This window comes from Odocoileus virginianus, chromosome 20 (assembly GCF_023699985.2).
Source record: "Odocoileus virginianus isolate 20LAN1187 ecotype Illinois chromosome 20, Ovbor_1.2, whole genome shotgun sequence".
Taxonomy (NCBI): domain Eukaryota; kingdom Metazoa; phylum Chordata; class Mammalia; order Artiodactyla; family Cervidae; genus Odocoileus; species Odocoileus virginianus.
Genome location: NC_069693.1, coordinates 9,207,135 through 9,232,575, shown reverse-complemented (window position 1 = coordinate 9,232,575; position 25,441 = coordinate 9,207,135). Strand labels below are relative to the sequence as shown.

General features: G+C 52.0%; 1 protein-coding gene and 1 pseudogene across 2 annotated transcripts in view; both read left to right on the top strand.

Annotated features, from left to right (window-relative positions):
- The first annotated feature begins 1,219 nt into the window (after nucleotides 1-1,219).
- Nucleotides 1,220-25,441, top strand: part of NECTIN2 (nectin cell adhesion molecule 2) — a 33,641-nt gene continuing 9,419 nt past the window's right edge. The window contains exons 1-5 of one of the 2 annotated variants that reach the window (XM_020893150.2): nucleotides 1,220-1,521; nucleotides 15,992-16,387; nucleotides 19,697-19,993; nucleotides 21,187-21,304; nucleotides 22,026-22,174. In XM_020893150.2, coding sequence (XP_020748809.1) covers nucleotides 1,431-1,521; nucleotides 15,992-16,387; nucleotides 19,697-19,993; nucleotides 21,187-21,304; nucleotides 22,026-22,174 — 1,051 coding nt within the window. In that variant the 5' untranslated portion in view covers nucleotides 1,220-1,430. The remainder of the gene's footprint in view (nucleotides 1,522-15,991; nucleotides 16,388-19,696; nucleotides 19,994-21,186; nucleotides 21,305-22,025; nucleotides 22,175-25,441) is intronic. The other variant, XM_020893152.2, reaches the window with a different exon arrangement.
- LOC139029836 (large ribosomal subunit protein eL15-like) lies at nucleotides 7,457-12,992 on the top strand (annotated as a pseudogene).

Here is a 25,441-nt window from a genome sequence, read left to right as displayed (position 1 = left end):
CCCCGCAGGGCCGGCCGACCGCTGGGAGCGGTCTGTGCTGCCCCCTGGCGGAAGGCCGCAGTAAGGAGATGGTGCGGACCAGATGCAGGAGGAGAGGGCTGCGGGATGGAGAGAGGTCAAGAGAGACGCAGAGAGAAACCAGAGGCACCGAAAGAGACACAGAAAAGCACCGAGAAACACAGGGACAGAGAAAGACACAGAGATGGAAACCCACAGAGTGGCGGGACAGAGAAAGACACAGAGATAGAAACCCACAGAGTGGCGGGACAGAGAAAGACACAGAGATAGAAACCCACAGAGTGGCGGGGTAGAGACAGACACAGATGCAGGGAGCGAGAGAGCCAGAGTCTAAGCAATGAAAAAGACAAGAGCCAAGTGACACAGAAACAGCGATAGAAAGAGACCAGGAACACAAAGCGACCCTGAAACGTGGAAACCGAAAGACCCAGAGATAAACACACGGACGGAAAAAGAGGCCGAGAGACTCACAGAAACACTAAAAGACAGGAATCTAAAAAACACGACGCGGCGACTCCCAAAGTCTCACGCAGAGATTAGAAAGAGATGAGGATAGGCTGAAACGCGGACAGACCTGACAAGACAGCGCGGGGCGAGAACTGGGGAAGACGCTAGGCGGAGGAGGGGGTGGAGTCTCAGCGTGTGGGCGGGGCTCCAGAGGGGCGGGTCTATAGGAAACCACGTGCCTCACGCATGTGTGTCCAGATGGCCCTATCCAATACTGAAGGGGGCGGGGCCGTGGCATAGGCAAACTGAACTCCTGAGCGGCGGGGCAGACTACGGGGAGCACGAATGGGCAGGGCCATGCCTGGGGGCGGGACTTCGTGGAAGCTAGATGTTCGGAAGCGCTGTACTTGCCCCTTTAGGCAGGGGGCGGGGCTCGAGAGCAGTTTAGGTGTAAAGGGGCGTGGCTAGAGCACTAAGGGGCGGGGTTTGCCTGGAGAGGGCAAAGAGAGAATTATGGGGCACGGGGGCCGGCGATCAGAGAGTCCTGGGAGGGACGAACTTAGAATCCTGGGGAGCAGCGGGTGTAGAATCCTGGGAAGGGGAGGGAGAGGAATGCTGGGGGGGCGGGGCGATAGTAGAATCCTGGGCAGAGACAGGGGTGGAATCCCAGGAGGGGGCGGGGTCAGACCTGCCTGAGGGGGCGTGGCCGGAGCCAGATCTGCTCAGAGAGGAGGGGAAGAAGGGGGTGGGTCCTGTGACGTCAGTCCGAAGCCAGAAAGAGTCTAAGGGCCAGGGTCGCTGAGCTGGAGAACCGGACCTCGACAGCAGAGCCGAGAAATCCGAGCGCCGCGGGAACCGGCCGGGAGCCGAAGCCACTCCGGCACCTACTCGTCTGCCCAGTCGATTGGCGCACGCAGAGTGGCCCTCAGGCCCCTGCCCGGGCCCAGTCCCTCCCCGGGCCCCCCATGGCCCGGGCCGCAGCCCTCCGGCCGTTGAGATTGTCGCCTCCGACGCTGCCGCTACTGCCGTTGCTGCTGCTCCTACTCCGGGAAACCGGTGAGAGAACGCAGACGCCTCCCCGCCGCGCGCGAAACCATCCTTTTCCCTACCCCCAGCAGGAGGGTCACGATGATAGGGCGACTACCCCATCTTTCCTTCTCTCAGAGTTGGGAGTCTGAGGCCCGGGGAGAATTGAGGGCAGGGAGCCAGATGTCCTCAGAGGGGCGGGCGGGGAGCTCGGACTTTGGGCCCCTTACAGGGCCAAGAATGATAATTCGGACGACCTGGGGAAGGGCTTGAGGGCTCCAACCCCGGGCCCCATGGTGCTGAAGGCTCTGACTCCTGGGCCCGGAAAAAAGGAACTCCTGGGCCCCAGAAAAATTAGGGGCTGAGGGCTCTATCTCTTTGGTCCCAAGGAGAATGAAGGCTAGGGTCTCCGTCTACCGGGGTCCTGGTAGAATTGGGGTCAGGAAGGGCTCGAACTTGTGGGTTCCAGATTGTGAACAGGGTTCTCTGTCTCTAGGGTCCCAGACAGAACTGGGGGGCTGGGGGGAAGGAGGCCAAAAGGCCCTGTCTCCTGGGCTCCAGATTTAATTGTGGGCATTGGAATGTCCTGGAATTCAGATATAAATGTGGGCAGGAACCCTGTCTCTTGGGTTCTAGTTCTAATGAAGAGCCAGAAGCCCTGTCTGAAAGCTGGAGGCTCGGTTGGCCAGCGTCCCGCGTAGACTAAGGAGGGTGGGACCTTTCCCATTCCTTGTGAGCGACCGGTGGGGACATCCATGGGGAAGTTTTCCGGGTTTCACTTTCGTCGAGCCGGGGCAGGGCGGGGGCGGGAGCTCTCCAGGCTCCCTGTTCCGGATTCCCGGTTTCGGGACTTTATCTCTCTCGTCGCGCCTTTGTCCTCAGAGCCGCAGCGGGAGGTGGACGTGAGGCGACGCCGCCCTAATCCTCTGTCTCTCCCTCCGCTCGGCCCACTTCCCCGCCCCCCTCCCCGACTCCTGTTTCCCCCACCTCCCCAGGGGAGGGGTGCATCCGCAGGAGAGGGAGAGGCTGCGAGGAAACAGGTGAGGGAGGCTCTGGCCCTGCCCCTTTGTAGGTGACCCGGCTGTTTATTCCCAGGTAGAAACTCATGATACTGGAGATTCACAAACGTTTGCCAGAAAGTGCGAGGGAGCTCGCGGGAGCCCTAGGTCTTTTTTTCCCCAGCGTGTTTCTGAATGGTCTCCCAGTTTTGACCCAGAGCGGGGCCACTGACTTTTCCTTCCACCTGTCTCTCCCTCTGTGTCAGAAACAGTGAGATAAAATCAGAACCCGCCACCTCTGGCAGAATGCTCAGAATCCACCCCACCTTGGGCCAGGCGTTGACTTGGTGCATGATCTCGCAGAAGGCTCTCGATCACCCTATGGGACAGGTCCAGTTCCTGTTCCCATTAGACAGATGAGGAAACAAAGGCTTAGAAAGGACAAGCCACTTTCCCAGCATCCTCAGCCAATTTGCAGACTTCAGAGCCTTTCTTGGCTCTACCGCACCTGGTGGGCTCCAGAAAGTGCCTCTGAGCCTCCTTTTCTTTGGAAAACTGAGATAACAATTCCATCCCAGCAGGGACACTGCGGGGGGTGGGGGGGAGGTTCAGGGACTCCACTGATCCCAGAGGAAATTCTTAGCACCTGAGGAGGAGAGCTTCCCTCTTCCCCACACTCCGTCCCTGTGCCTTTGTGCCCTGCTGTCTCTCATCTCTGCCTCTTTCCTTCCCTTCCTCTTCTCTGTCTCTCCCTCCTCTCCTTCCCTCACTTTCTCTCCCCCTCTTCCTCTCTCCATTTCTCCCCCTCTCCCTTCTGCTCCTCTGACTCTCTAATCTCTCTCCAAGCTCTTTCCTCCTTTCTCACCCTCTCTCTCTCTCTCTCTCTCTCTCTCTCTCTCTCTCTCTCTCCTGTCCATCCTTCTCTGTTTCCCTGTCCCTGGCTCCTCTGACTTCCCCCTCCTTGGCCTCCGAGGAATGAAGGTGCACCACCTGGGCTTCCTGCTGGGCCGGCTCCCCTCCCCAGTCCTCCCGGGCTTTCACTGCTCATCCATGTCAGCCAGGCAGCCCCATGTAGCGGAGGGGGATGGGAGGAGAGGGGACTGCCGGCCTGCTGTCTCTTCTCATTAGGGGAGGAGAACTGGACAGGGGAGAAGTAGGGGTGGGTCTGCTCACATCCTGGGGGGGAGCAGAGGGGCAAGAGGAATTCAGGGAGAGGCTGGAGATACACGGATGGGGACAGATGCCAATAGAGGGAGGGTGTCAAACAAATTTAGGGACGGGGTCAGAGACACAGGTAGAAATGGAATGGAGAGATGGGGGGATGAAATTCAGCCACAAGGATGGGGCAGAGAAAGTGGGGGGCAGGGGAAAGGGAGCTGGAAAGACATCTCGATAAAGGCAGGAACAGCATGAAGAGACAGAGGTTTTGTGACAGTTGAGTGGGGGCCCAAAAGACCCCAGCCAGTCAGTGATGGTGATGCCATGACCCAAGGAGGTCAGGGCACAGGCCAAGCTCAAGGCCAGCAGTGTGTGGGGGCCACAGGGAGTGATGGACACGGGAGGGACAGGGAGCTGAGCAGGCTGGCTAGCTCCCCCGCCCCCACCAGGGACGCTGTTACATTTTTAATGTCCCAGCAATGCTGAGAAATGGAGCAAGAGGAGGAGGAGAAAAGGGGACCCAGCAAGATGGCCCAGCGAAAAGAAAGTATGTCAGGGGTGTGGTGAAACATGCAGAGATGGGGAGACCAGGAGGCAGAGGGTCAGAGCCACGGAGAAGCAGAGATCCTGAGAGAGAGACCAGAAACCTGGAGAGACTAGAGACCCCAGGAATCGGTGCCGGGAGCCAGATCCCAGAGACGAGGAGACCCCCAGACCCAAAAGATCCAGACCTCAGATGTCGGAGTACAGAAGAAAGAGAATATGAGAACAGGTAGGGTCTCTTGGGCCTGGTGAAAATGACCTGAAATTGATTGTGGTCATGGAGGCACAAATCTATGAATTTACTAAAAGTCATTGAACTAGACACTTTAAATGGGCAAATCATATGGTATGGGAATTGTATCTAAATAAAACTTTTAGAGAGAGAGAGACGGACAGACAGAGAGAGCAGAGACTGGGGACTCCTGGGGGACACAGAGGGGCAGACTGGGAATCCTAAGAACCAGAGACAGAGACACAAGAGATCAAAGAGACAGCACCTTCGAGAGGAGGGCCAGAGTCTCAGAGACAGAAGTGTTTTGGTATAAACTCGGCCTGGGCAGAACGGTGGGGGTGGGGTTCTGTCTGAGGGGCTCAGCCAGGGAGAAAAGTCCTAGATATTCACCCCCAGAAGCATCAGAGCCCACAGGGGAGACCTTCAGTAGGGGTGGAGTCCCTGCAGAAAGGCAGAAACTCACAGACCAGAGAGGGGAGTGATGACCATCACCCGAGCTGAGTAATGACCACCGTCAGAGAGGGGCTGGGGGAGGCAGGTGAAGATATGCAGACCCAGACAGACAGCCCGATATCTTGGCTGCTTCTGCTCAACAACAACCCCCCACCCCCCCGCAACCAAGCCGGCTCCTGGATGTCCGCTGTGGGGGTGGGCACCATGATTAATGCAATTAATTAATTAAGGAGGTAGCTGAGGCAGCAGCTGAGGCCAGCACTCCAAGCACGCTGGCCTTCAAGGGCCAACTGGCATCCGCCACACCCTGTGGTCAGAAGGCAGGTCACGATAACTTGTAGGTCTGGAGAGGGTGAGCCAAGCCAGGAGGAGCCAGGCAGGAACCCAGGAGTCCAGGCCCCCAGCCCCTTCCTCTCGGCCCTGATTTCCCCTCCCCAGATCTCAGGGTCTCAGGCTCTGGGTCTCTGTCCCCACCCGCCCAAAGGATTCCCCTGGACTCACACAATGCCCTGGGCTGCCCCTGCCCTGCCACCACAGGAAGCCTGGCATGCCAGGCCACAGGCAGGGGAAGTGTGTCTGGGGACCCAGCTGACACCCCATGAAGCTGTCACCAGCCTGACTGGCCAAGGAAAGCTGAGGGTGGCTGGTGTTCCCACGGGCACACCCTCCCCCACTGTGCTGCTGACTATGTTCTGGCCAAGGTCAGGGCACAGGCTCCCATCCAGAAGTGTCCTGGACACTAGGGTCTGAACTCCAGGCCAACCTTCCTCCTGGCTTCATTTCTCCCGCCTCTGCCTGAAACGCAAAACATCTGGGCATCAGCCAATACACCTCGTTCCTCTCACCACCCACCGCTGCCCCACAGCTGGTCAGCCTCTGTGTCCTAACCATTCCAACTTCTGAATATGTTTCCAATCCAGTTCATCCTCCATCCCCACTGCCCTGACCCCTGAAGCCTGGCCCCAGTCCATTCTGAGGGTTCTTTCTAAAGCACAAATCTAACCCTGTCCCTCCCCCTGCCTATAACTCTCTACAGCTCCCTAGTGCCCCTAAGAAAAAGCCCAAACTCTAACTCAGCCTCAGCCTCTGTCTTCTGATGCACTGTTGCTTCCCCATCTCCACCTCATTCTTTCACTCAACACATTTCTGGAGCTCTTACAGTATGCCAGGTACTCTTCTAAGCTCTGGGAATATAGCAGGAACCAAGGTTCAGACGGTAGAGGATCTGCCTGCCAATGCAGGAGACCCAGGTTTGATCCCTGGGTCAGGAAGATCCCCTGGAAAAGGGAATGGCTACCCACTCCAGTATTCTTGCCCAGAGAATTCCATGGACAGAGGAGCCTGGCAGGCTACAGTCCATGGGATCGCAAAGAGTCAGACATGACTGAGGGACTAACACTTTCAAGACAAAGATCCCTGCCCCCAGAACTAATGTTCTAGCAGGGAAAAGACATCAGGTGCAATGAAGAAAATGAAGCCGTGTCGAGGGAATTTCTGTTCTCATCATTGGGGTGGTCAGGGAACGCCCCAGAGCAAAGATCTGAAGGGAGTGAGGGAGGGGGAAGTATTCCAGGATGCGAGAACATCAAGTGCAAAGGCCCTGAGGTGGGACTTGCCTGGCATGTCTGAGAAGTGGTGAGGAGGATGGCATGTCTGGAGCAGGGTGAGCCAAGGGGAGAGGGTGAGAGATGAGGTCAGAAAGAGGACGGGCACAGGTCACACAGGACCTTGTGGGCTGCGTAAAGACTTGAGCTTTTTTTATTTTCTGAGTGAGGAGAGAGCCATAGAAGAGACCCTTCTCTGGCTGTGTGTGGTAACTGCAGGGGGCGCTTGCAGCCCTCCATAGCAGGGAGGGGGTGTATGCGGGGTGACCTAGGGGACAGATGCCAGTGGCTTAGACCAGGAGACGGGTAATGCAAGGGTCAGACCTGGTCCACTTGAAGATATATTTTGAAGAAGAAGCTGGTGGGGTTTCCTGGTGGATTGCAGTGGGAGTTGAGAGAGAAAAAGTGGAGTCAGATATGACTCCAAAGCTTCCATCCTAAACCTTTTACTGAGGCGGAAAGACCTAAAAGATGGGCCATTAACCATATGGGGGCTGAACCATGCTATTCATTCATTCAAAATGAGACATTTAGAATGGGGATTGTGGAGCCTTGGAATTTTAGAACCTCCTTCATTTCACATACATGGAGCATCTACCAGGAGCTCTGTTGCAGGTCCCGAGGGTACACCTGTGAACAAGACCAGGCAAAGAATTCCTGCCCTCCAAGAGCTCAGGAGGGTCATGAAAACCTGGTGTGTGAGATGGGGAGATGGGTGCGGGGTGAGGGGATGAGAGCCAGCTAGTCAGAAAGAGGAAGGGTGTATGGCCATCCGGGACAGAGTATTGGTGATGAAAGAAATTCCTGAGAAGCTTGCCCCACAAGAAGCTAAAAGTGGTTTTTTTTTAATTTAATTAATTAATTAATTCATTTCAGGCTTGCCGACCAGAGATTGCCCTTGGCAGTGAAAGCACAGAGTCCTAACCACTAAGCTGCCAAGAAATCCCCAAAAGTGGGGTTTTTTTTCTTGGTTTTTTTTTTTTTTTTTTAATCTTCTGAAACTACCAGGGCCACTCGAGTTGCAGGAGGGCAACCTCCTTCAGAAGAGAGGTGTGAACCCCAGGCCACAACAGTGAAAGCCCAGGTCCTAACCACTGGGCCACCAGGGAACTCCCCAAAAGAGAGGCAACTGGCAGCCACAGGATTTCCTTAGGACAAGAAATCTGAGTCCCCAGAGGGACCCAGTGACCCAGAGCGAGGTGTGTGGCTCCATGGGCTGGAGCTTGGTTTCCCTTGGGAAAGGTCTCCTCCTCCAGGGAGCCCTCCTGCCCTTCCCCTCGGCTGGGTCAGGCCCCTGCTTTAAGTCCTCCCCTCCACCCCCAGCCCTGTCCCGCCCCCAACTGACTGTCTGTGCAATCTCTCCCCTCTCCTGGAATGTCAACTCCTGGAGGACTTGTCCTGACACGTCTGTGAAATGTGCAGCCAGAACAGATCTTGATATTTATTCAATAGTTTGTTTTGTTTTTTTTTTCCTGACAGTATTGATTGAGCACCTGCTATAACCACGCCCTGGTGTAAGCTCTAGGGATACAGTAAGCAACAAGATAGACAAATCCCCGTCCTCAGGGACTGACTCTCTAGTACCCAGGGTCTCCGTGTTGAGCAACTGTTCATTGCCCACTGGTTGGCACAGTCTGGAAAAGAATGACTAGCAGGAAGGGTATACCACTCAAGCCCTTGAAGTTCTAAATCTTTGCTTTAGTCAAGTTCTTCTGCAAGTGAAGAACCCTCAATGGTTCCCACTTACCTCAAGACGAAAACTTAAACCCTCGGCCCCACCCTGCGTCTCTTCTGCAGCTCACACTGGCCTGGGTGTTTTTTCCCCGACTTGAGTTCCCGTCCCTCCTCACCCAGCTCGAAAGGGGCAGAGCCTTTGGGAACCCTTGCCCCATCCTCAGTGCCTTTGGGGGCCACGCAGGTCCTGGCACCCTGAGGGAAGGGGGCAGCCCTGCCTCAGCTCCACCCAACTGCTGCCCCCAGGGTCTCATATCCTGATTTTTGTCTGGATTTGACCTCCAGACCTTTCTGTGCTGCCAGGTCACTTCAGGAACGATGCTACCTGAGCCAAAAGTAACTGTGAGTGAGCTGAACTTGGCCGGTAGCCTGCGGCTGTCTGCCCCTACTTGACCTGCTGTGCCTGCCCTCTGAGGAAACTACGGGAGAAAAATCAAGTCATGGAATTGTCTCCAGGGACCCTACAGGGTTGCCTCAACATTCCCTTTTTACAGATGGAGGAAATCAGGCTCAAAGCAAAGTCACCCGGGGACTTGCCTGGTGGTCCAGTAAGGGCCAGGGTTCGATTCCTGGTCAGGGAACTAGATCCCACATGCTGCAACTGAGAGTTGCCATGCCACAGCTAAAGACCTCGCATGGCACAGTGAAGATGGTAGATCCCACATGCTGAAACCAGTTCCTGGTGCAGCCAGATAAATAAATATTAAAAAAAAAAAAAGTCACCCACATAAAAGGGGACAGAGCCAACAGGAAGCCCCCAGCCATCTGCTCCAGGGTCCCACCCATGACACTCTGCAGTGTGGTCCCTCCAGAGGGGAGGATGCCCATATCTCAAGGTGGCCTTCCTGGGTTTGAGTTGCAAGATATATGTAGGGATTCCACGAGATGATATGTGTCACACGGCCTTCACTGATGGCTTCTTTGGAGAAGTGCCTAGGATGGGTCTTGCCTGAAGGACTGCCTTCTTTTGGGGACCTTCTCACTAGGGTCACTTGTTAATGTTCCCTGGATTCCTGTGGGAGGCCAGCAGCTGCACACACACCTCCCCTCACATCTTGGTCAAGGACAGCTGGGCATGGGCCTTTGCCTCAGAGCTGGGTGTCAAGGACTACTTGTAATTATACTTAGCTGGTTGTGTTTATTTACCAAGCACTGATCTTGCACTTCCTGGGGCCCTGTGTGCTAAGTGCTCAACAAACATCCTTTAATCCTTAAACAGAAACCCCTAGGAGGTGGGCACCATTATTACCCTCCCCTTTACAGCTGAGGAAACTGGGGCACAGAGAGGTTAAACGACTTGTCCAGTGTCACACAGCCAGTAAGTGGCAGAGCTGAGATTTGAAGGCACTCAGTCTGTGCTCAGTCCCCATGCTGTACTGCCTCGCACAGTAAAAAAAATTCACCTTAAAAAAAGTTATTAATGCATTCATTTGGCTGCGCTGGGTCATAGGGTTAGAGTTAGGGATGTGGCATGTGGGATCTAGCTCCCTGGCCAGGGATTGAACCTGGGTCCCTGCATTGGGAACATGAAATCTTAGCCACTGGACCACCAGTGGAAATTTCTGGAGAAAGATTTATTTTTATATTGGTTTTTATTAAAAGTCAGAAAACAAATGATGAGCTGAGAAGTAAAAGACATATATTCAGACAAAAACTGGCATGCCAACGTTCATAGTAGCTTTGTTCATAATCACCAAAAGGTGAATACAACTCAGTTGGCCATCAGCTCCTAAATGAATAAACAAAATGTGGTCAAGTCTGTATAGTGGAATATTACTGAGCCATAAAAAGGAACCAAGGCACTGATCCATGTTACTGCCTGGGTACACCTTGAAAACATTTGCCAAGTGAAAGAAAGTAAACACAAAAGGTCGCATATTTTATGATTTGATTTATGTGATATGCCCAGAAGAGGCAAATCTCTAGACAGAAAATAGATGACTGATTGTTAGTGACAGGGGGATGGGAGGTGCAATTGACTGTATAATGGGTACATGGATTTCATTGGGGCACTATAACAATGTCCTAAACTTGATTATGGTGATGGATGCACAACTCCTGTGAATATATGAAAAGCCACTGAATTGTACATTTTTAATGGATAAATGGGAGTTAATCTCACTAAGGCTGTTAATAGGAAAAAACAGGCTCAGAGGGTTGTAGGTTTTATAGAAAAGTAAGAGAAAGGATTATTAACTGTGCAGGAAAAAAAATGAAATACATACCCTTATAGTTTTTTTTTTAATGTCTTTTGGCATAGATTTGAGTTTTGTTATTTTTGGAAGATTCTTTTTTCCCTCCAAACATTCGATAATGAAAAATTTCCAACATACACATGTAAGTTGGAAGAGAGGCCCAGCAGCCTCCCTCATCTCTGCCTCTAGATAGTGAGTCATATTCTGTCATGTTTGCTTCATCACTTTATCATTTTGGGGTCTTTTTTGGATGTCTCAGAGTACATTTCAGATAATGATATTTCTACCTTTTATCTTCCCCTTCTTTCTTCTTTTTGGCTGTGCTGGGCAGCTTGTGGAGTCTTAGTTCCCTAGCCAGGGCTTGAACCTGGGCCCTCAGCAGTGAAAGAGTAGTCTTAACCAGTGGATCGCCAGGAAATTCTCATCCACCCTTTATCGTCTAAAAAAAAGAAATACTACGTAAAAGAGATAACCAACAAGGACTCACTGCATAGCACAGGGAACTATACTCAATGTTTTGTTAAACCTATAAGGGAAAGAATCTGAAGACAGTTCTGTGCTATACACCTGAAACAGACACATTGTAAATCAGTTATAGGACTTCCCCGGTGGTTCAGCGGTTAAGAATCCGCCTGCCAGAGAGAAAGGTTCGCTCCTTTTGGTCTGGCGGCAGCCATCAGGGTGAGTCGAAATGGGTGCGGACAAGTACATCCAAGAGCTATGGAGGAGGATGCAGTCAGACGTGATGCGCTTCCTACCCGCGGTGCGCTGCTGGCCTTACCGCCCGCTCTTCCGCGCTGCACCGAGCCCCCCACACCGCCCCACCCCCACCCCCCGGCCCGAGGAGGCGCGCAGGCTGGGGTACAAGGCCAAGCCAAGTTCTGTCATATGTCAGGTTCGTGTGTGCCACGGTGGCCGCAAACGCCCAGTTCCTAAGGGTGCCACTTTCGGCAAGCCTGTCCACCATAGTGTCAACCCGCTCAAGTTTGCTCGAAGCCTTCAGTCGGTTGCGGAGGGGTGCACTGGACGCCACTGTGGGGCCCTGGGGGTCCTGAATTCCTACTGGGTTGGTGAAGATTCTACATACCAATTCTTTGAGGTTACTGATCCATTCCATAAAGCTATCAGAAGAAACCCTGACCCCTAGTGGATCACTAAACCAGTCACGGGGAGATGCAGGGGCTGACGTCTGCAGGCAGAAAGAGCCGCGGGCGAGGCAAGGGCTATCGGTGGCTCCTGCGCAGCTTGGAGAAGGCGCAGTGCTCTCCAACTCCACCGCTACCGCTAATATAAGTAATGCTTGTCAAATTCTTACCTAATAAACAATTTAGGACGTTCTTGTCTGCTTAAAAGTGTTTTTTAGTATGTCTGTTAAAACTAATTGTCTGCAGATTGCTTCATTGAATGCATTGTCAAATTAGGAAAGTTAGGGACTTCCGTGGTGGCCAGTGGTTAAGACCCTGTGCTTTCTTTCTTTCTTTTTTCATTTATTTTTATTAGTTGAAAGCTAATTACTTTACAATATTGTAGTGGTTTTTGCCATACATTGACATGAATCAGCCATGGATTTACATGTGTTCCCCATCCCGATCACCCCTCCCGCCTCCCTCCCCATCCCATCCCTCTGGGTCTTCCCAGTGCACCAGCCCTGAGCACTTGTCTCATGCATCCAACCTGGGCTGGTGATCTGTTTCACCCTTGATAGTATACTTGTTTCAATGCTATTCTCTCAGAACATCCCACCCTCACCTTCTCCCACAGAGTCCAAAAGTCTGTTCTGTACATCTGTGTCTCTTTTTCTGTTTTGCATATAGGGTTATCGTTACCATCTTTTAAAATTCCATATATATGCGTTAGTGTACTGTATTGGTCTTTATCTTTCTGGCTTACTTCACTCTGTATAACGGGCTCCAGTTTCATCCATCTTATTAGAACTGATTCAAATGAATTCTTTTTAATGGCTGAGTAATATTCCATTGTGTATATGTACCACAGCTTCCTTATCCATTCGTCTGATGATGGGCATCTAGGTTGCTTCCATGTCCTGGCAATTATAAAGTGCTGCGATGAACATTGGGGTGCATGTGTCTCTTTCAGATCTAGTTTCTTCGGTGTGTATGCCCAGGAGTGGGATTGCTGAGACCCTGTGCTTTCAATGCAGGCGGCACACGTTTGATCCCTGGTTGGTCTGGAACTAAGATCCCACATGCCACAACTCAGACCTGGCACAACCAAAGAAAAACAATTATGGATGTTAAAGTACAGTGATGCTTGAAGACTTTAAGTGATGGTGTATCCTGTTTCTAATAAGGGGAATGCCTTTGTTTTTACTTTTTTAGGGAGTTGATATGTTCACGTTTAAAATGCTGTTTGGGCAATAGGTGAAAAGTTATATAAAAGAGGAGTGCAGAAATTTAACCCTGTAAATTTGTTGATGCATGTGATGAGACCTGCAGCTTTATCGGGGTGATGCAGTTCTCTGCAGTTCTCTGGAGTTTGGCAGCGACAACGTTTTAGTTGGATTTTCCTTGGAAATGTGAAGGGTGTCCTGATCCTTTCTCACGATCATATGCAGAAAAATAAAGTTGACTAGGGCCCATGTTTTAGGCCTAATCTGATACTACATTTATGTAACTGCTGCTTTTGAAAGGCGAAAAGTAATGCCACCATTTTTAAGAGAATTGAATAGACCTGTTGCAAGAGGGTTCTCACAAATGAATCAAATCCTGATTTACCAAAACTAAATTGCCTTGGCCTCCATGGTACCACTGAAGTTCACATAAAGCTCCTGGTTCAGACTCTGGTATCTGTAGAATACTGAACTTCATGCAAAATGGTTGTATTGACACTGGTGTCGATTAAAACTAATGGAAATTCAACATTAGATAAGTGAGGGGGAGTTATTAGCCCTGAGGTTTGTAAATTTAGTAGGATTGGGAGGTTGATGTTCATTAGATCCCTTTCAAGTGTAGGACGATAGGAAAAACTTATCAAAAAATTAAATGTTTTATTTGTAGTATTAGTTTGTGACCATCATGAACCACCTTAGGGGATGCAGGAAATAGGGGTGGTTATGTTTAAAAGTATCATTGCTAAGTATAATCAGTGTTCTCTAGGGTCAAGTCACTCCATTCTTAAAAGGCTACTGAGAGGAACTTCCCTTGGGGGTCCAGCAGCTAAGACTCTGTGCTCCCAATGCAGTGGGCCCAGGTTCAATCCCTGGTCAGGGAACTAGTTGCCACATGCTGCAATGAAGATCAAAGATCCTGCATGCTGCAACTAAGACCTGGCAAGCTAAATAAACAAATAAATAATAAGTATCTTTTTTTAAAAAAGGCTACTGAGAAAAGTCATGTAGTTGGTGTCACTACAAATTCAATTGGCTTCTGACTTTGTGCTGTCTACAGTTGTTCCCATCCTTGCTCAAACCACCCTCAAGAGCCTCACCATTCCAGACTTTCCAGGCCACCAGTTGTGGTTGGTCTCACCACCTCATTCTGCTTGTTGCATCGTGTCTTCCTGTAGACTAGACTTCTGTTTCCCAGGGTGTATTTGAGTGCAGGAAATACGGAAGAGGAACTTCCCCAGTCCTTGGTTTGCTATCTTTTTTTTTTTTTTTTTAATTTTTATTAGTTGAAGGCTAATTACTTTACATCATTACAGTAGTTTTTGTTATACATTGATATGAATTAGCCATGGATTTACATGTATTCCCCATCCCAGTCCCCCCTCCCACCTCCCTCTCCACCCGATCCCTCTGGGTCTTCCCAGTGCACCAGGCCCGAGCACTTGTCTCATGTACCCAACCTGAGCTGGTTATCCGTTTCACCCTAGATAATATACATGTTTCAATGCTGTTCTCCTGAAACATCCCACCCTCTCCTTCTCCCAGAGTCCACAAGTCTGTTCCATACATCTGAGTCTCTTTTTCTGTTTTGCATATAGGGTTATCATTACCATCTTTCTAAAGTCCATATATATGTGTTAGTATATTGTAATGGTCTTTATCTTTCTGGCTTACTTCGCTCTGTATAATGGGCTCCAGTTTCATCCATCTCATTAGAACTGATTCAAATGAATTCTTTTTAATGGCTGAGTAGTATTCCATGGTGTATATGTACCGGTTTGCTATCTTAATAGATAGTTTAATTTTGAAATCTAATTGCTGATTTTCTTGAACCAATTTTTCTTGTTTTTTTCTTCAAGGGTCTTTTATTTATTTTTTTTTTCCCCAAGGGTCTTTTAAAAGACCCACTTAAGTGACTTCCAGAAAACAGGCTTGCAAAACCTTTTGAGACCCAAATTTCTTCCTACTCAAAAAATCTTAAATCATGTTATTCTGTGTGTAGAGGTTGTTCAACTATATAATAATAGAATAAATGTCTATTAAACTTAAAAAAAAAAAGAAGAAGAATCTGCCTGCCAATGCAGGGGACACAGAGTTCAATCCCTGATCTGGGAAGATTCTACCTGCTGCAGAGCAACTAAGCCCATGTGCCACAACTACTGAAGCACAGACAAAAATGAAATAAGTAAATAAATTAAAATTTAAAAATAAATGAATCAATCAACTATACTTCAATAAGATAGGAAATTCCCTGGCGGTCCAGTGGTTAGGACTCGGCGCTCTCACTGCCAAACGTGGGTTCTATCCCTGGTAGGGGAACTAAGACACTAAAAGCTGTGCAGTGAAAAATGAAATAAAATAGGATATTTTTAAAGATGTTTTATCTAAGGAATACTTTGTGGTTGTTCAGTCGCTAAGTCATATCCCACTCTTTCCCACCCCATGGACTGTAGCACGCCAGGCTCCTCTGTCCTCCACTGTCTCCCAGAGTTTGGTCAAATTCATATCCATTGAACCAGTGATGCTACCTAACCATCTCATCCTTTGCCGCCCCCTTCTAGTTTTGCCTTCAATCTTGCCCAGCATCAGGGTCTTTCCCATTGAGTCAGCTCTTCACATCAGGTAGCCAAAGTATTGGAGCTTCACCTTCAGCATCAGTCCTTCCAATGAATATGCAAGGTTGATTTTCTTCTTAAGATTGATTGGTTTGATCTCCTTGCTGTCCAAAGGACTCTCAAGAGTCTTTTCGAGGACCACAATTCAAAAACATCAATTCTTCAGCGCTCAACTTTCTTCATGCTCCAATTCTCACATCCATACATGACCACTGGAAAAACCATAGCCTTGACTCTCTATGGATCTTCACTGGCAAAGTGATGTCTCTGCAGATTAATATACTGCCTAGGTTTGTCATATCTTTCTTTCCAAGGAGCAAGCGTCTTTTAATTTCATGGCTACATGAATACTACGTAATCACAATTTATTCGTCACACCTAAGATCATGAGCAGTAATTCCATGACATCTAGCCCAGGACCCAAATGGCCCTAGTTTTCCTCAAACTGTCTTATCTGGCTGGCCTTTTGGGAACTGGGATAGCGTGAAGATGCCTGCATTACCCTGGGGTCTGCATTTCCCTGGCGGGGCGGAGGGGCCCCCTCCCATGATGGCCCTGCCTGGCCCAGGGACTTCTAGGTCCTTCCCCGACCCGACCTCTCTCTCTCTCCTCTCTCCCCAGGAGCCCAGGATGTGCGAGTTCAGGTCGCCGCTGAGGTGCGCGGCAACCTGGGGGACACGGTAGAGCTGCCCTGCCACCTGCTGCCGTCAGCGCCTGAAATCCGAGTGTCCCAGGTGACGTGGCTGCGCCTGGACGCTCCCGAAGGGGAACAGAACGTGGCCATCTTCCACCCCCAGTATGGTCGCAGCTTCCCCAGCCCGAAGCCCGGCAAGGAGCGGCTGTCCTTCGTCAATACTGCGCCGAGCGCGGGGGCCGGGCAAGGCACGGAGCTGGAGGTGCGGGACGCCACGCTGTCCCTCCGGGGGCTGACGGTGGAGGACGAGGGCAACTACACTTGCGAGTTTGCCACCTTCCCCAAGGGCACCAGCCGGGGAGTCACCTGGCTCAGAGTCATAGGTGAGTGGCGGGGGGCGGGGGGGGGCTGCGGCGAAGTGAGAGGGGAAGAGGTGCAACTGGGGCGAGCGCCCCCCACGGGCCTGTTTCTGGGCTTTAGCTGGGAAATCGACCTACCTTGTCTGCGGTCATCAGACAGCCGGCCGTGATTTATAAAACACCTGCTATTTGCCACGGGTAGTTCTGCAGGGAGGAGATACAGCCGGCAAGAAGCATCCAGTAGACTGAGTCCCTACTCTGTGCCAAACACTATGCCATGCTATAGGGATGAAGCCCTAAGGAGAACAGAAGTCCCCCTTCTCCTGGAGCTTAGACTCCAATTAAGGGAGTAGATAACGTAAATAAGAGTGAGCTGGAGGGTTGCAGGCGCTTTAGAAATTGGAGAAGAATAGGTTACCATTTTAGTGAGGGTGGTCTGGTGCTATTTGAACCCAGACTAGGAGGGTTTGAGGGAGTCCTGCAGGTCCACGGAGGAGAGTTTCAGGCAGCAGGAACAGCAAGTTCAAAGGCCCTGGGGCAGGGCACGCCTGGAAGGTCTGAGGAAAAGCCAGGAAGTCAGTATGGCTGGAGACGAGTGAATGGGGCGGGGGGGCAGGGAGAGGCAAGGTCAAGGCAGTGATGGGGGAACACAGATCACAGATGACCCTCATGGACCATGAGGAGATGTTGGCTTTTGCCTTGAGAGAGCAACAGCTACAGGAGATTCTGAGTAGGGGAGGAAGGTGTTGACTTGGGTTTTCACAGGCTATGTGGGGAGTGAGGATGGAGGCTCACAAAGGCGGTGAGGGCATAAGTCCAGGAGACAGGTGATGGCAGTTAGACCATAGGGGAGGCAGTGGAGGCAGTGACATAAGGCAGTAATTGTCTTACGGAAATATTTTAGAGGTCAAGTCAGAGAATAATCAAAATAGCAAATGAAAGGAGCGCCAGGATGTTGTAATACTCAGAGTAAGGCCCCAGTGGACTCACGTGGAGAGAATGGTCATTGAAAGCTTCTTAGTCAAGTGCTGACGTGTAAGCAGGAGCCACCCTCGGGGAGAAGAATGAAGGCCCAGCAGAGGGACCAGTCTAGGCAAAGTCTGGGATAAGAGCAACAGGCTTGCACATTCTAGGAACAGACAGGAGGCTAGTGGCAAGGGCTTGAGTGAGCCTCAACTAGGCAAGGAACCAACAGGGCCAGGTTACACGAACCTCATAGACAAGAGGCCAGGTGGCTGGAATTCATCTGATTTTCTTTGTTTTCCCCCCATGCTGAGCAGCTTGGAGAATCTCAGTTCCCCAACCAGGGATTGAACCCACACCCTTGGCGTGAAAGCATGGAGTCCTAACCACTGGTGGACCACCAGGGAATTCCCTTCATCTGATATGTTATTTGGAGCCATAAGAGGGTTTCAAATCATAAGAACACCCTGACCAGGGTCTTGAAATTCTTTAAAAAAGAGGGGGGGGGGTGTCACTGGCAGTACTTCCCTGGTGGTCTAGTGGTTAGGAATCCTGCCAGTGCAGGGGACATGAGTTCAATCCCAGGTCCCGGAATATCCCACATGCCGTGGAGCAACCTAGCCCATGCACCACAACTGCTGAGCCTGTGCTCTACAATAGAAGAAGCCACCACCACGAGGGGCCCATGCACGCAACCAGGCGTGGCCCCCACCCAACACAATTAGAGAAAACCCGCTTGCAGCAACGAAGACCCAGAGCAGCCAAAGATAAATAAAAGAAAGAAAGAATCAACTGGCTGCCAGAGTCAGGGAGGAGCGGTGGGCATGGGGCATCAGGAGAGTAGACAAAGGTAGAAGGAAGCACGGAGACAGGTGAGAGAAGGCATTGGCTTGGAAGAGGGAAGAAGCAGGGGGAAGTGGGGGAAGGAGTGGAATAAACAGAGAAGTGAAATAATCACCCTTTTGGGAGATAGTGCGTGCTTGTCCGTGAGTTAAGGGGTGAGGAGGAGGAAGAACTCCCCCCCTTCCAGCTCCAACAGGAAGTGACCAGCATGACCACTTAGTGAAATGTGGAAGAGTTAGGAAAGGCATCTTTTCAAAGGATGCTATTTCTTGCTGAATCTTGGCAATCCCCTGGGGGTCCCGCCTTCCTCCAGCAACTCCAAAGAAGCCACATCACTCTGGATACGTTTCCCCCACTCTGAGCCCCAGAGAGTTGGAGAAGTGTACCCTGTAATGTCCCTCAGTACACACTTCCCTTCCCAAGGAACCCTGAAACCACAGTTGTCTTGCATAGTAAACCACTCTTCTCCTCATCTTTCGCAAAGGCCTCCCTTTTTCTGCCATTATTTGTTCTATTAAGAGATACGTAGAGATCACTTACTACCAGGCACCAGGTGCCTATAAAAGTGCAGAGCAGAACAGTGAAACCTCTACTTTCTTGGGGAGTCAAACATCAGGGAAGTCTCTATGAGAAAGTGAGGCCGGGATCTGGGAAAGGAGGAGGAGCAAGACAAGAAGAAATGATGCCAGAACATTCCAGGCAGTGCAAGTCACTAAAGACCCTGCGGTGGGCAGGAGCAGGGACCGGGGACAGGTGGTGGTGAGGGTCAGAACCTGAGGGGACCGTCTGGTTATGAGCACACATCAGTAACTATGGTTGACACTATTATTACTCATGGAGGTGTTACCCTGCCTAATATTTTTCCATGTCTCCTAGGAGGATAAGGGAAAAGGGCAAAAAATGTCCAGCTTTGGACATTTGTCCATTGCCCTTATCCCACTTCTGGGCCGAAATCTAGTAGTGATTAAAGGAAAACAAGCAGAAGTTCTTTTCAGCTGGACCTTTGAACGGCATTGTTCTGCTTTGGCTTTTCACTTAAAATCACAGCCTCTTCCAGGCTTGTGGATACCATCTGCTTTACTAGCAGAACAGAACAGAAAATGCATTGTACTATAATGGCTAACACTTAGATAGCACAGTGAGTGTCAAGCGCTGTCCAAAGTGCTTTATATGTCAATTTATTTCATCTCTGTGGTGGGTCCTATTACTATCCCCACTTTACAAAAGAGGAACCTGACTCTTTTTAGAGAGTTGGGAAATGACTTGTCCAAAGCCATGCGGCTGCAAAGCAGCAAAGCTGGGCAGTGAAGCCCTGCAGGTGGGCCTTCCAGATGACCCAGCTGTAAAGAATCGCCTGCCAGTGCAGGAGGCGTGGGTTCCATCCCAGGATCGGGAAGATCCCCCAGAGAAGGAAATGGCAATCCGTTTCACTCCAGTTGGGACTTAACTGCTCAGCCCCACTGCTGAGGGTGTTCATTGATTGACTTTAGGTGTACAGTGACCCACCCCCTCTGTTCCTCTCCCCAGCCCAGCCCCAGAACCATGCCGAGAAACAGGAGGTCACATTCAATCTGGATCCTGTACCCGTGGCCCGCTGTGTCTCCGCAGGCGGCCGACCACCTGCCCGGGTCTCCTGGCTCTCACCCTTGGATGGGGAGGCCAAAGAGACCCAGGGGTCGGGGCCCCTGCCTGGCACGGTCACCGTCACTAGCCGCTACACTGTGACACCCTTGAGCGAAGCAGACGGGGTCAAGGTCATCTGCAAAGTGGAGCACGAGAGCTTCCAGGAGCCCAAACTGCTGCCAGTGACTCTCTCTGTGCGCTGTGAGTACATCAGGCTGCAACCGCCGCCCCCCACCCGCCCCGTTACACTGGCCCCTCTAGGGCACCGTCTACGCAATCCCGGGGTGTGGTCTACACTGGCACTCTGGATCAGCTTCTGCACTGCCTTCCTGCCCATTGTCTACACTAGCTTCACTAGGCTCTCAACTTATTGCCACAATCAATGGTACATCAGAATGGGCTTGTGAGGGTCAGTTTTATACATTTCTTCCCAATTCCACGTCCATTAAGTCTTACTGGTAGCTTGAATCAACTGTGAGGAGTATTTATATCAAGAAAATTGACAAACACTGCAAAGTAGGGCTATCCCTTTTTTTTTGTTTTGTTTTTTATCAGCACACACGGGCACCCAGCAATCTCTTCTGGCTCCCATGGTCCCCAGTTGACCCTGCTCCTTCACTGTTCTATATCAACTACTCTGTCCACGCGGCCCAGCCCAGTACCGTTTATGCACACACCCCCATTCATGCTGTCTGAATTGGCTCCCTGGGCACTGTCTACACTGCCTCGCCTGGGGTCTCTACACCAACTTCTGCCTGGAGTGTGACCACACCGGCCCTGTGGACCCTGTCAACGTGCTGTGGTGCTGTCAGTGTTGTTGGTGGCGATGGTGGTGGTGGTGGTTTTGCGGGATCTTAGTTCCCTAACCACAGACTGAACCCGGAGCCATGGCAGTGAAAGGACCAATTCCTAACCACTGGACCTGTGAATACCGACCCCTTCCCATATGTGCTGAGCTCGCTGTCCCCAAACTGCTTACCCCGACACCCCCCCACCCCGATATTCCTCAGAGAGGCTTTCCCGGCACTCTCCCCACAGACTCTGCCAAATAGTTACCTTAGCAGCTTTTGCAACCGCATACCCCAACTCAGCATTTTCTATACTAGCTCCCCAGACAATGCCTTCAGTTAAACTAATTCCCTAATCTGCTCTGGGCATGTCAGAAATGACACACATTATCTATAGTGGCTCGCTCGGGCGCTGCCTGCACTGAACAGTAACTTCCTCAGAATGACCCTCAGTGAAGTCCCTGGATGGTCTCTGAGCAGGCACTGTCCCTGGGTCCACCTCCTGCCAGCCCACCCTGTTTCTTTAGGATTCTTATCTGTCTACTCACATGTCACCCCTTCTGGGATTCCCCCAGTCACTGAGCCAGTCCCCCCTGTTTCCTGCAGACCCCCCCCAGGTCACCATATCCGGCTATGATGACAACTGGTACATTGGCCGTAGTGAGGCCACCCTGAACTGTAACGTCCGCAGCAAGCCAGAGCCCACGGGCTACGACTGGAGCACGTGAGTCCTGTTTGGAGCCAGACTCCTGGGTCTGGGGGAGGAGGGGCTGGGGACATGGACCCCTGGGTCTGAAGGAGGAGGGGCTGGGGGTCTGCACTCCTGGGTCTGAAGGAGGAGGGTGGGGCCTGGATCCTGAGTCTGGGGAGGAGGGGCTGGGGGTCTGCACTCCTGGGTCTGGGGGAGGAGGGGCTGGGGACATGGACCCCTGGGTCTGAAGGAGGAGGGGCTGGGGGTCTGCACTCCTGGGTCTGAAGGAGGAGGGGCTGGGGCCTGGATCCTGGGTCTGAGGGAGGAGGGGCTGGGGCCTGGATCCTGGGTCTGAGAGAGGAGGGGCTGGGGGCCTGGATCTTGGGTCTGAAGGAGGAGGGACTGGGGGTCTGGATCCTGTCTGGGGGAGGAGGGGCTGGGGACATGGACCCCTGGGTCTGAAGGAGGAGGGGCTGGGGGTCTGCACTCCTGGGTCTGGGGGAGGAGGGGCTGGGGGCCTGGATCCTGGGTCTGGGAGGAGCGGTGGGGGGCCGGGACTCCTGTGTCATAAGAAAGGAACACCAGAGGCCTGAAACTGTAAGTCCCCCAGGAGGAGGGAGTTGGCAGTTTGGGGTGTCAAGGAGTAAGTTTCAAGTCTGTGGAGCTTGGCTCTTGAGGGTTGTGTCATCAGGGACCAGACCTGGGCCCCCCATGGACCATGCTTTCCCTCTTACGTGACCCCCACACCCTCCAGGACTTCCGGTGTCTTCCCAGCCTCAGCAGTGGCCCAGGGCCCCAAGCTGATCGTCCACTCAGTGGACCGGCTGTTCAACACCACCTTCATCTGCACTGTCACCAATGCCGTGGGCACCGGCCAAGCCGAGCAGGTGGTCCTTGTTCGAGGTGAGCAGGTCTTGGGGGTGGTGTGACGACAGGGTCTGCTCCCAAGTGTTCTTCCCGCTGGGTTCTGGGGCTGCACTGGGGGGCTGTGCCGCCGACCTGGGGTGGGCTGCACCCACCTCACCGATGTGGGGCATGGCTCTTATCCCCTGCCCCAGGTGGAGTCTGGATTGGGGTGACCGGGTAGGTGCCAACAGAGGAGTTAGGAACTTGAGGCCTAAGAAGGGTCGTTAGGAAGAGATCCAGGGTAACTGGCCCAGCCTCCAGCCAATGAGACACACCCATGGAATCAGACAACTCACAGTCACAGGAGGGCAGCTGGACGAACACTCAGAGACAATAGACTTTTTACAGGGAGGGCTGGCGGGTACCACCCGGAAACCAGTTTGCGTGTGTGTGTTGGGATGTTTGTGTTCCTGGAGGTGGTATTTTGGGTTTGTTTTGTTTTGTTCTTTTATTGGCCTGCCGCTCAGCTGACAGGATCTTAGTTCCCCAACCAGGGACCAAAACCAGGCCCACGGCAGTGAAAGCGTGGACCAGTGGACCGCCAGGCAACTCCCTGGAGGTGGTGTTTTGGAAACAGTGGCTGGTGTGTCTGGCAGTCAGAAGTTCTCTGAGTCTCCCTGATGGGACCCAAGATACACAGCTGGAGAGGGAAAAAGTGAAAGGAAACGAAGCCCAGGTGTGGGCTGATGGAAATGGGGTTGAAATCACAACTGTAGACTGCGATGCTTAGAGGGAGCCAGGGGGCCTCAGTGTGCCCCCCCCATCTCAGAAACACAACCAAAGACAGGCTCAGAGTCACCCGTGTGAAGACAGACAGACATGCACACTGGAGACAAGTGGACGCAGGTCCCTTGCTGAGATGATTGTAACACATACGCACACATGCACATCTAGAAAGACACCCACGTGAAAACGGGTCCTCAGCCCACGCCCCCCCACCCCCAAAGGAAGGAAAAATGAAAACGGATCCCTCTTGAGGAATTTCAACCCTTGCCAGGGAGATGTGATGTAGCCACACAAAAACACTGTCACAGACCACACACACACCCAGAGAGACCATTGGCCCACCCTCAGCACGTCTCACACGCTCAGATTCACAAACACACACGCCTGGAGGGAGACACATCCACACAGACATGCTACAAGCAAAAAGAACCTCCGGCAGCAAGCCCACATGGGGAAACATCATCAGCCAGATGCTGAGAAGGAAACTCGAAGACGTTCTCAAGGGCACGCCCTTGGAAACTCCAGAAATGTCACTGTGGAGCTTCTCTTTCCACAAATCATCCTCTGACCAGTTATTTGCTGAGGTTTCCTCTTGGCCAGTCATTCTCCTTGATGTTGGGAATACAGTGATGACCCAGTCGGAGCCCTGCCCTCCTGGGCACACCCAGAGGAGGGTCAGGTCCACCCACCCAGCAAGGTGCCCAACTGGAAATACACCCCCTGAACCTGTACCCCAGATACACACCCACCTGAGAAACCGGTCTCTCCACCCACGCTGGGCCCGTGGAGGCGGAGCCTGCAGAAACCCCAGGAATGTCCACCGCTGGCAGCCCCCAAGGCGAACACACCACTGTCAGAGCTCAGCCGTAGACAGGCAGTATTCACCCAGTGAAAAGCACGTACCCAGAGCCCCAGGAGGAACCTGCAGGTGGGGTGGGGCGCACACAAAATCACACACCCGTGGAAAGACCCCCAACCCCCGCAAAGGCAACCACAGACCCACAGGCAGTCAAAAGCATCATTGCAAAGTCACACATCTACAGATGGACACCAACAGATGGGGGGTACTCTCTGAGCACTCTAGAAATTCAGTCAAAAGGTAGTGATGTGTCAACAGATGGCCTTGCCCAGAGAGGAGATTCACTCACAGCTCTTGGCAAAGTCACCTCAGAGGGTCTCAGAGACACCTCATGTTCCACGTGCACACAGACACACACAGGCCGTCACACTTCATTTGGGGCTCACGCCAGAGAAAACATAAGTACACAGGCCATGCCACAGGCTAGACGTTGCTTCAGAAACTTCTGACCCTAAGACTGGAACACGCTCAGCCAGTACCTCCAAAATACCACCTTCAGTAACGCGGACGCACGTCCTGACACGTGTAAAAACTGGTCTCCAGACTTCACTGAACAAAGTCTTTCCCACCTTCACCCAGGGTGCAGGTGTAGAAATATATCCCCACCAGAAGTTTCACAGAATACTATTGGCCCTTCACACTTGAGGTGGACTTTTTCTGTTTTACTGTTGCTTGCACTGATTTGACAGCCCACTGGGTCGTGACCCCCACCCCATCCCACCCTGGTTTTGAAAACATCTAGAAACTGTGGCCTGGGTTCCAGCCCCTCCAATGTCCAGAGGCATGGGGAGGAGAGGGTCAGGTGTGAGTGGCTCCCTCCCTGGTCTCTCCCAGTCAGGCCGTGCATGCCAGGGTGGGGGAATGGAGGTATGTGATAAGATGCTGGTTGCATCTGTGAGCCCCAGACGCCCCCTCCCTCATTCTCACTCCTCCCCTGCTTCCTTCTCTACCCACCCTCATCCTCCCCCAGATCCCTCCCCTTCCACCAGCTCAGTCTCGGCAGGGAGAGGAAACCCCCGGGACTGTGGGCTTAAGGGGGGCCTTTCTCCACCCTGGGGCTTGGCGGGGGTGCTCAATCTCCTCAGTCCCCTTTCTCTCAAGTGCTCAGAGCTTTGGGATCAAACAGCTCAGGCTCAAACCCATCTCTGCTTCTTTCTGCTGGATAGGCCACAAGATTCTGTGACCCTGGCCTCAGAGTTTCTGGGAGGGAGTGGCAAATTCAGATGCCTACAATGTCCTGGCGAGGGACAGGGTGGCCAGGTGTGGAACTCTGTTCCCTTCAGAGTCCGCAGCCTCACTCAGCCACGGCCCATCACCAGGTGGAGGAGACGAGAGTTTGATGATGACAGATCTGGTTTTCTCTTTTTTTTTTTTGCCCTAAAATAAATCTGGAATTTTCAGTGAAATGACCTAGTGCTTTAAATGTTGGGTAGCAAGCTGTTGTTTCATGTATGCATGTGTGTATGTGTGTGTTGGTTTTTTCTTTTTTGGCCGCGTGGCTCGGCAGGTGGGCTCTTAGTTCCCCGACCAGGGATTGAACCTGTTCCCCCCACAGTAGGGCTTCCCAGGTGGTTCAGTGGTAAAGAATCCACCGGGCTAATGCAGGAGACACAGGAGATTCAGTTTCTACCCCTGAGTTGGGAAGATCCCCTAGAGGAGGAAATGGCAGCCCACTCCAG